At 56.7% G+C, this 10,959-nt stretch overlaps 1 protein-coding gene across 2 annotated transcripts in view; it reads left to right on the top strand.

Moving 5' to 3' along the window:
• The first annotated feature begins 3,405 nt into the window (after positions 1-3,405).
• Positions 3,406-10,959, top strand: part of RXRA (retinoid X receptor alpha) — a 127,141-nt gene continuing 119,587 nt past the window's right edge. Inside the window, exon 1 of one of the 2 annotated variants that reach the window (XM_067309306.1) lies at positions 3,406-3,778. In XM_067309306.1, coding sequence (XP_067165407.1) covers positions 3,751-3,778 — 28 coding nt within the window. In that variant the 5' untranslated portion in view covers positions 3,406-3,750. The remainder of the gene's footprint in view (positions 3,779-10,959) is intronic. The other variant, XM_067309307.1, reaches the window with a different exon arrangement.

The raw sequence follows: 10,959 nt of genomic DNA, 5'->3' as shown, positions 1-10,959 counted from the left end.
GGTGTGCGGTTTGCACAGGACCAAGCAGTGCTGTGAAAAGCAGCATGCTTCCAGGTGTGCCTGTCTTGTGCTTGGGTTCTCCAGTGACTAATAAGTTGTGTGTTTGGGTTGCAGCATTGCTCGGAGTTGGGGTTCCGCAAAGACGATCCCTCAGGTGGAGCCTCTGGTGCCCAGCAAGGTGGTACAGCTGAGCTCACCCTGCAGCCTGGCACCTCTGTAACTCTTGTCTCTGACATCTATTTCCATGAAGTGTGAAGGAACGTGGCATCTACTTTGTCAAACTGAGCTGGAGTTAGCCAATGGGATTAAAAGTTGTTCAGATGAGGACAGACGGACCTCAAGTCATACTATTGCATAAGCTTCCTTTCCTTAGGATCCCGGGTTAAAAGGCATTTGCATTACTCAAGGGCAGAGAGAATAAGAGCCACTTGAAGGGTTTTATGAGACGGCGCTCTGAGATGGTGTAGGACCTTCAAGCGTCCCTGCATCAAGCAGATGTTCAAGCCAATGATCTGCAAAATTTATCTTAGGTACCCCCTCCCCACTGCAATGATTGAAGTCCTTAGCTAGGAAGCGCCACGCTGAAGTTAAGCACAGCATTAGGCAGCCTGGTGGAGCTTATTAAATTAATAGCGCATTAAAGAACTGGGGGGAGGTGGGCAGGGCAAAAAGGGAAAGAAAAGGTTTGTAACATCACAGAAATATCCTTGCTACCTTCTGGCATCTTCAAGAGACTGGAAATGTGGGACTCTACCCAGCTGCCTTCTCTGGGGCAAAATTCCTTTGGCTTCTGTGGGAGGTTTTACCCAAATAAGGACTGCAGGATCAGACCTGTTATTGTCACTGCAATTAACATTTAGATCCACATTTAACATGAACTGTTACAGGCCGGTTAGGGAGAAATTTAATTTGCTCTAAACAGCTTGATGGGAGAGGAGCATGAAATGTACACTAGTTATGGTAATTTCATGTTTTAGAGCCTACAAAGGTAGATTTTCAGCCGTGGGTCTAATAACCCTGATATCTGGTGTAGCTATCAACCCAAGCATGCTTTGGGATCCTGAGGTTTGGAGGCAGATCCCCAGCTCGTGCTCTGCAGCGGAGTAAGCTATTTACACCAGCTGGCAGGCTATCGGGTTGCCTTGGACATGCTCAAATCCATAAAGGTCCACGCTTATCTTACACTGTTATGGGACCAATGGGTCAAATGGCATTTGTGTGGTGCAGATTGGAGAGCCCGAATCTGCCCCAGCAAGGGGTAGGAGGGAGCAGAAAACTGCTCCTTGATGTGTTTTTCCTTGTCACATGGGTGTGCTGAGACACAACACGAGCTTCAGAGCTTTCTACTGAAAGTTTCTGTTTCTACTTTTTTTGTTGTCAGGTAGCCATGAGATCTATGACTTTTTCCCTGCCAACCCATGTGTTAAGGCTTTGGACCTGCTTTTTCTAACAACTCCTCCTTTCTTTTATATTTTTATGTATTTCCTTTTCTCCTCCTTTTCTCCTAGGACTTAATGTAACTCAGCCATAAAAACTGAGCTGGAGATGAAACTTGGCATATAAGGTCCCAGCCCGGGAGCAAATGAAGTTACCAGTTATAAACACACACACCAAAATCTGTTTGGACATGCTGAAATTACAGGAGCAGAGGATAAAAAGGATCCAAGATGTTTTATTTTGTTTTAACTTCTGCAGCTCTACATGAGTGTCAGTTTGCCGCCACTTGCCTCTGACGCAAAATGGGTCCTCTTGGCATTTTTCTTGATCCTGTTATAATTAAAGCCACTGAATTGCAATGCATCATTACTGCTTGGTGCACCAGGGGAAGAAGCAGGGGTCCGGAGCTGGTCCCTATGAGGATCCGGAGGGGTTGCCAGCTGCGTGCCCCTCATTTCACAACCTATGTGTGTCTCTGCCCGAAAGGCAAGGCCTATCCCCTGGCAGATGCAAACAGAAGAGCAGGCAGGAGTTGAGGAAAACTTGGGTATTGGGGCCTTTTCCTGGTGTCTCCTGTATAGATTTAGATACTACAGTGATAGGTATAAGGTAGACTGATAGGTGCATGCAGGTGATAGGGATATGGCAATGAAAGATAGATAAGGGACTTGCGGGAGGAGGTGCTAGACTGCTAATATTCATGACATGAGATGCTTTGCCAATTCAAGAATAAATCACAGAAGATAAGAGGAGGCTCAGAAATGTTCTATAGCCTCATCTGCCTTGCAGAGTGGGGCAACGGGCTATGGAAAACCTTGCGCTTTGTGGCAACTTCTCCCCTGTGCCTGTCTTAAACCAGTGCCCTTCTTGGAGCCTGGCCCAGTGCAGGGCCTTGCTCCCCCAATCCCCCCAACCCACCATCCGTGGGAGAGCAGGGCTCCTGGGTGCCAGCTCTGCTCAGGGCCTCTGTGTCGGGATCTCCCCATGCAGCCCCAAACCCCAGCCCAGCCCTGATGTCGTTTCAGGCTTCCTGTGTGACTGTATCACTCGTTCCCTGCCTGCATCCTCACCGTGCGAGCGGCTGCAGCCTGTGGACGGAGCCTGCTTGTTATGCACGTTACAGCCATCAAGAGTAAGGGTCGATATGATGTTTAATATGCTTCATGCATAGTAGAGTTGCTTTGGTCCATCAAGTCACTAATACACATTCTTAAAAGGCTGAGCACCATTTATTAAACCTGGAGACGTGCTGGCGAGGGGAGGGGGCCAGGGCCCTGCTACGCGGCTGCTGTTGGAAACGGCCAGCGGTGGAGATGGGGTGGTACCGGAGGGCTGAGATGGTGGCAGGAGGAGGTAAGAGTTTGCAGGCGCACCGCACGCTCACAAAGAGTTATTTGTTGTGCCTCATTTATGGGAAATGAAAGAAATTGCGTTCTGAACAGCGACTGACTTGTGACACGAACCGAGAAAAGGGAAGAGCCGTGCGGAGCTCGGGCTCCCGCTCTGCTCTTCCCAGGGTGGCGGGGCTGGGGTCTCCCCCGCGGCCTGGGGGCTCGCTCCCGTGGTGCGGGGGGGCATCGTGCGGGGCCTCCGACGGAGCGGGCAGGGATTTTCCAGCGCCACCTGAGGAGCCCCAATCCCCCCCCTTCCACGAGACCCAGCCAACCCTAATCCCACCAACAAGCGAGCCGCCCCGCTTCGCCGGCGGGGCCTGCCGGAGCCGCGCACAAGCGCCCCGCGGCCGCCGGCGCTGAGCCCGGAGGCTTTTTCCACCCAACTCTTTTTTTTTTTTAATACTAATTTTTTTTTTTTCCCTCCCCCCCAGCTCGCAGCTGCGCCAGCTCGCGGCGGGGCGGGCGGCGGCGGCGGCGGCGGGGCGGCGCGGGCGCGGCGGGGCTGCGCGGGCGCGCAGGGGCGCGGCGCGGGGCGGGCGGTCGCTGCGGGGCGGTCGCGGCGCTCTCGCTCCCCCCTGCGCGGGCCCCGGCGCGGCGCGGCGCGGAGCCGACACAAGTGCCGGAGTTACATTGTTGGGAGTTTGCAAGAACTCGCGCCCGGCCGCGCTGCTTGCGCCGCCGCGGAGCCCGCCGATGCGAGGCTGAAGCCTTCGGTCTCCCCCCCTCTACTCCTCCTCCTCCTCCTCTTGTTTTTTTTCCCCTGTGTGTGTGCGGTTTTTTTTTTTTTTGCCTCCCTTCCCCCCTCCCTCTCCCCCTTTCGCTTTGATTTCTCTCTCCTCCCCTGTGCGCGCCGTGTGTGTGTGTTTTTCGCCTCCACCGATCTTCAACCAATCCTTTTGGCATGAGTTAAACACCAGCTATGGACACCAAACACTTCCTGCCGCTGGGTGAGTTTTGTTTCGAAAAGCTTCTTAATTCCTACGGCGCGGGAGGAAGGGGGGGATTAAAAAAAAAAAAGGAGGAAAAAAAGAATAAGCGTCCGACCTCCCCCCTCCTCCCCTTCGCCTTGCAGCCGGGCGGCCGGGAAGGGCGCGGGGAGGGGGCGGCGGGCAGCCGGGGGGATGCGCTGCGCCCCTGCCCCCGCCGAGGGCAGGCAGCCGCCGACGGGGGGGACTCGGTGTCAGCGCCGGGGCATCGCCTGGGAAAGTGCGAGCGGGCCTGCCCTAGCTGCCCCCCTTTGTGCTTCGCTATTTTTATTTATTTCGATTTATTTTTTTTTCTTTTTCCGCCGGCGGCGGAGGGGGCTCGGTGGGGCTGGCGGGGCGCTGCGCGGCGGCGGGGCCGGGGCCGGGGGCGGCGGGCGAGCGGGGCCGGCGGGGCAGGGCCGGGCCGGGCCGGGCCGGGCGTGCGGCCGCCGGCGGAGGCAGCGGCGGAGGAGCGCGGCGGCGCCGGCGCAAGCGGCATTTTCAAACGGGGCACCGGGAAAGGGGCTCGGCCGCGAGGGCCCCAGCCCGCCGGGCTGCGCGGCGCGGCGCTGCCCCGGGCTCAGGGCTGCGGAGGGGCTTGGCGCTCTCGGAGCCGTGTGTTTTGCTTCCCTCGCTGTCCTCCCTCGGGTTTTCTCTCTCTGTTTTTTTTTTCCTCCTTTTCTCCCTCTCCGCCGTTCTCTGTCGGCATCTGGGGCGCGCAGCCGAGCAGAGGGAAGGGGAGCGGGCAGAGCCGCCGCGTCCTGCCCTCCGTGTCATCCTCCCTTCCCCGGGGCTCCCAGCACGCTTGGAGCCTGCCGCCGACCTTTTTCTTTCTTTTTTTTTTTTTCCTCTCTGCTTTTTTCTTTTTAGTTACATTTGCAATCTATTTCTAGCTGTTTTTTTTGCCATCGTTTCAGTGGCTGAGTCAAGTCTTGGCTTGTAAGGGCAAATGCCTCCTTGTGTCTTGGTTTCAGGAGTGATATTCCAGAGCTCGGTGTTTGTGTGGGGGGGAGAGTTTTAGTGAAGAAGCCGGGTGCCAAGTCCAGGCAGGAGGAAAAGGGGGCCAATCCTGCCATCTCCGCCACAAGGCATGAGCGATCGGCCAGCGGCGGCACTGGCTCCCTTTCTGCCCCCGAGCCCTCCGGAGCGACCCCTGCACTTGGACTTCTCTTGGCTTTAAATCGGCACTCAACCTTTGGGATTTTTTTTTCTTTTTTAAGAATTGCAATTTAAATTGTTCCTTTCGAAGAGCAGAATAAATACAAACAGTATCGCAACCACCCCGGCTGGCCCTGCCCACTCGGAGCGTTTCCGGGACTGCTCTGGCCGGGGGGCTTGGACAGGGGGAGCCTGGCCCTGCGCCCTGCCGGGTCCCTCCGCGGGCATCTGCCGTGCCCCAAAACCATGCTAACAGTGCCCCTCGTTGATTTTGCTGTGAGATAGAAAATGCTGCCGTGTTGACTTGTCCAAAGTTGCTATCGAGTCTCAAAGCATTTCACCTGCAGCGCCTGCCCCCGAATTCGTCCTGCTTTTAAAGTCAAAGAGCCTCATTTTGGGTGGATCAAATGCAGGTGTCTGGAATCATCAAATACACACCCACCTCCGCAGAAAGTGCCTATCTCTTGCCACACAAAAGTGGTTTGATCTCAGGGGGTGGCTGTCTTAAGTATTTACAGTTCCTTTGATGCTTCTTGTGGAAGAGAGTCCAAACCCCCGTCGATATGGGCAGGATCAGGTCCCCACAGATACCCTTGCGTTTCCTTCCAGACCCGAGCTCTCTCAATATGCTGTGGATGCTAAATAAAACGTTGTGTTATTAGTCATGTTGACTTTGACGGGGGAGGAAAGGGGAACGTGTGTCACCTTGCTGCGGTCTCGGGTAAGGATTTTCACACTGGTGCAAATGAAAAACAACTGATTTATCTGCTCATTTCTAAATGCATGCGTGCGTGTGGCGGGGAGGGAGAGGAGAGGGTGGTTCTTTGCAACATGCTGTTCAGCACACCGGGAATGATCCGTGTAGTGGAGCATCCAGAGGAAAAACATCGCCGCTACCTCAGGACAGCACTGGAGGGGCTGGGGGGCGGATTATAACTTAACATCACTTGCTTATTAGCAGACTCAGCTGCTTGCGGGAGCTGTTTAAAATGTGCCGCCTGGGTTTGTACCTGCTGTGCGTTGTGCTGCTGCGGAAGTGACTCCTAAACTTTATCCGCCGGCCTTTGCTCGCTGGTTGCTGGAAAAATTTTGCTTTTGTTGTAAGGTCGGCGGGTTCTGCAGGTCTCGGAAGGGGAGGTTTTGGTCCCGCTTGGAGCATGGGAGGCAGGTAGATCCCGAAAGCGCGAGAGGAGCCTCGCAGACGCCAGCGGAGCCCTTCGCAGCGAGGTCGGAGCGCGAGCGTTTTGCCAACGCTGTCCCGTGCCGGGGCGATGGCTGGGAGCTGGCGTTTGCAAGCAGAGAGGGGAAAAGTAGCGAAGCTTGTGTAGCTTCTGTTTTCTTTGCACGTCAGCAGGGCCCTTAGTCAGAGAACTAGAGCAACCGGGGGCCACGATCGGGCTCCGTTACGGCGTGGCCCCAGCAAAATCTCGGCTCAGTTTGGCCTAAAAAGGATAACTGCATGGAGGTGCCTGGCCCGGTGCTGCCCGCGGTTTGACTCAGATCACCCTGCTGATGTCATGGGTGGAAACGGGGCCAGCTCTGGGCACTTTTAATAGTAGTATCTCATTTTCCTGCTCATCTCTGGAGCTGGGGGCAGAGGCCAGGCAGAGGCTGCCGAGAGGACGGCGCGTCCCCGTGCATCTCCGAGGCTGGGCCGTGGTCGCCCTGCGGCTCTGCCCTGGGCTGTCCCGGCTTCGGTGAACGTCTCCAGCCTGTTCATCGGGGTCTTTTGGCGGCGAGGCCCCCTCCGCCCGCGGTCACGTCTGCTGGCGAGTGGGCTTTCCCGACACAGCTGCACCGCTCAGATACCGGAGCGGCCGCTGGGTGAGGCTCATAAACACCTCGTGGTCCACCAGGCGCCTCCCAAGTAGCTGTCTGGGGCTGCAGATCTCTCTTTTACAAGGTCTTAAACGGGCAGGGACGTCTCATTGCTTGTTCCTCGGGGGGGCTATGCTCTCTGTGGCCTCCCGGCAGAGGAAGACAGAAAACACCATCGTGCAAATGCTCCTGAAGCAGGCGAGGTGGGGGGGAGTCCTGATCTTCTGCCCGCTGGGGTGCGGCGGCGAGTTGAGGGTTTGCTCAGGCCCAGGCTGGTGGTGGGCGCGGGAACGGCCAAGCAAGACGGCGTCTTCAGGGAGTCGTGCTTTTAGCAGGGCTCTGTCTGGCCGTTGGAAACCTTTTCTTGCTGCTTTTTATTCTTCTGCCCGTCCGCCCGGAGGAGGTGGTGGGTGCTGGGGGGGCGAAGGGGAACGGGTGAGCTGAGGACGCTCTCCCTCGAGGGTCAGGCTCCTGGAGGGAAGAAACAGCTGATCAGTGTCCGAGGCTGCTGTCGAAGCCTGAGCCGTCTGCTTCCCTCCTGGAGGTCCGTTCGCTGGGTCGCAACCTCCGTGAGGTCTGTCCTCCCCTCCGGGCGCTGGGACATGACCCAGAGCGCTGAGGCTGCTCGGAGCGGGGTGGGAGAGCGGGAACCTGGAGCCTGGGAGCGGAACATCTGCCTTGCCCGGAGTTAGCGGGATCTGCATCGCGGGTGCCTTTGCCTCCGCAGCAGGCAGGTCCCAGGTCATGGCCAACGCGAGCCTGGATGCTGGGTAGGAGCACGCAGCTTCTGGGGCGAGCCCTGGTGGTTGTGCTCCCCAAGGCTGCCCTGGGCCACTGGTATTAGCTTCAGAAGTTCAAAGCCGGTGGGAAGAGCTGCAGGGAGAGAAATTAGGAAACACGGGGAAAGTGCCAGCGCTTGTCTGAGCTTCCCCGTAAGGCAACGGAGATCCTGTGACCCGCATCTGGAAGAGGCTTAGCAGCTCCTTGGGGTCGCTGGTGACGTGCAGGATTGGGTCCCTGTAGGAGCATGAGATAAAGTGTGGTGAGTTTTCTGGTCTTTCTCGCTAAAGTGTAATGCAGGGCTTGACCTCGCCCAGCTGACATATGCAAAACAAGTCGGAAAGGAATTCTTGTCTTTATCCGAATCTTGGCTGTGACAGTTGAATAAATCCTCTGAGAGCCCGTGAATTTACTCCACGTCGTCCTGCTGCGTTTGAGAGAGCGTCTGTACTTCTCTTATTTAGGGCATTTTATTTATTTAAAAGCGAGCGGGGGAGAAAGCCACAGAATTTTAGTTATTCATCGCAAATATTATTATTGGCATTTAGCTCCCGTTGGAGGGGAAAAAAAAAAATCGAGGGGGGAATCAAAACATTTCACTGGAAAATACAGCCTGGCTCCGTTCCACCCACATCTTGAACGTGAAAATAAATATTTATTAAGAAATGGGTTAAAAACCTTTCTGCTGGAGTATTGTTTTCTGGGAGCCGGGGTGGATTCCCATAAGCCGGGCTCCTGCCACCCGGCTGAGATTTTTTTTTGATTATTATTTTTGCAGAACAGCTAAGAAAGCAAACGGCCGGCGGCAGCGCCGCGGGGCAGGGTGCCCGGGCTCCGGGGAGGGCGCTCGGGAAGCTCCCGCGTGTCCTGCTGGTGGGGCTGGTGCCTCCGCTGGGAATAGCCCTGGGCTGTTGGCAGCCGGAGCGGAGGCTGTCCTGGATGGGCACGGCCCCGGGAGCTCAGGACCCTAATCGGGCTCCCGTTAACCCAGCTCTGCGGCTCGGGGCATCCTCGCCTCCGTCCTCCGGCGGAGCATCCGGGGCTCCGTGCTCCGTGGCCGCCACGCCAAGGATGTGCGGAGCCGAGGATGCGCGGCGGCGGGAGCGCAGGATGCGGCCCGGCGGCGCCGTAATTGCTTCCGAAAAAGCCCAGGTGGACTCTCAAACTCGGCCGCGCTGCAAAGCGATGGGGGAAGCTGCCTGGGTGGCTTAATTTTAATTGATTTTGTCAGGAGTTGCCGTATTTTATTACATTTAAAGAGCAGAGTCTGGAAGAACTTTGAGCGCTTGACGCGCGCACGCAAAAAGCAGCTTTCTGACATTTTCCTCTTTGCTCGTCTTGTGTTTTATTTCTCCCCTCTCCTCCCGCTCCTCCGAGGGACGCGCGTGCCTGGAGGGAGGGCAGGGGAGGAGGGAGGAGCGGTTGTGCCTCTCCGAAGGCAGCTCAGGCACCAAGGCAGCGCCAGGCAGGCGAAATAATATTGCAAATCGGGATTTAAAAAGCCCTGCGGAAGGATCCCCGCACATGCCGAGCGGCTCCAGCTGCTCGCGGACGTTCGGGCAGAAACAACTTCGCCTCGGAAAATGCCCCGTTGCTGAAATGGAAACTGAGAACTTGCCTTTTCTGATGACGTTTTGCTTTTTTTTAAAAAAAAAAAAAAAAAAAAAGGCACAGAAAATCAGTGCAACAACCTGAGTTTTTATTTTGAAAAGCCGGAGCGTTTCAAGATGGAGGGTGTTCCTGAGCCACACGGGGAGAGCCAGCCCCTCACGAGGGGGCAGAAACACTTCGAATTCAGCCCAAATGCGCCTCTCCCCCTTGGAAATTCTGTTTAACGTGGAGTTAAAAAATAATCCTGTTCAAACAGACCACTTGTAAGCAGAAAATGGTTTTTCTTCTTCTTCTTTTTTTTTATTGGATCTACAGCGAAAGTTTCCAGGTTGCACCTTGCAATTCTGATCGCAGCCCAGTTTGCGCCAGCTCCCGTCTCCGCGCAGACGGAGATGCGGATCTCGCCTCGGAAACTGGGAGTCAGCAGTGCCGAGGCAGGTGCCGGGGGGAAACTGAGGCCCACGGTGGCGAGCTGGGGAGAGGGCCGGGAGCTGGGGCACTCGCGAAACCCTGGCTCCCGCTGCGCCGTTCGGTCCCTGCCCTGCGGAGCAGCTCCGTCCGGGATCCCGGTTGGGGCCTGGCTCCACTGCGGACGTCCCGCTGGAGAAATAAATATCCCATTGCCTCTCTGCTCCGGGAACGTCCCTTGGGGGCCTGTTGGTGAGGTCCTGGGGAAGAGCCGGACCCTTGGGAACTCAGGAGGGGTCCGGAGCAGCCGGGACCCTTGGGTGGCACTGTGGGTTGGAGGCGCCGTGGGCTTTTTCGGGGCTTTTTGGGGCATTTTGGGGCGTTGCTGCCGGCAGCACCCGGTGAGCTGTTTGCAGGCTGCTCCGCAGGGCTCGCCTGGTCGTCCGAGCATCCGCCTCTCTGTGACCCAAAAAACAAGCTGCTTTTTGGCCTGGGAGCGAGGAGAAGCTTGCAGAGGTGATCCGTGTGCCAGCCAGGTGCCCCGAAACCAAAGGCAAGGGAGGAACCCCCTAAATAGGTGTTTTATTGAGCATCCAGCGCAGGGCTTGTGTCCCCTTCCCTCTCCGCCCTGGAACTGGTCTGGCGGGAGGTGGCACCCCTCTCCCCGAGCCTTGCTCCTTGCATTAAACCCCTTGTGATTTTGAGGTCGGTCTTGCGGTTTCGGTGGTCCGTGACGTCGGAGGAGAGGCGGAGGGGCTGGAGCTGGTAGCTGCCGGTGCCGAGTCCCGCTGGGGTTCGTTCGCGGCCCGGGGAGGCGCCGGGAGATGCACGGGGATGAGGCCGGAGCAGTTTCCACCAGGTGCCCCAATTTCCCTCCTCCCTTCCCTTATTTAATAGCGACTTCGCTGCGCCCGCTTTTTCGTAGCAAGTGGAAGAAAAAGCGACTTTTGTGGCTAATTGCTCCCTGGGGCTTTGAGGGCCCCACGAAAGCCCCGACAGCCTCGACGTGGTCGGACGGGTTTCCCCTTGCAGGCAGCGGTCAGGTTTCCGTATCGCTGCCGCGTTTGGGTTTGGGTCTCGTCTGAACCGTGACCCTTTCCTGGCGTTGAACCGCGCGCGGCGAGGAGGTAAAAGGTGCAGCCCCGGTATCTGCGGCCAATAAAACGGTAATGGCATTCCTGTCTGGTTGTTGGTTTTCATGGTCTCCTCCTCTTTTGTGAAGTTTTGGCTTTCTTCAGCTTTTACAGACTTAAAAAAATAAAAATAAATAAAAAGAGGGGAGCGGGAAGGTGGCGATGAGCAGGCAGCCCTGGAGCCCTGCCGCCTGCTCGCCCTGGACGGTTTACTACTGCGCTTAAGTCGCAGAGCGACGCTCGGAGCGGGGCAGC

This window comes from Apteryx mantelli, chromosome 21 (genome assembly GCF_036417845.1).
Source record: "Apteryx mantelli isolate bAptMan1 chromosome 21, bAptMan1.hap1, whole genome shotgun sequence".
NCBI lineage: Eukaryota > Metazoa > Chordata > Aves > Apterygiformes > Apterygidae > Apteryx > Apteryx mantelli.
This window is presented reverse-complemented; position numbering and strand designations above follow the sequence as displayed.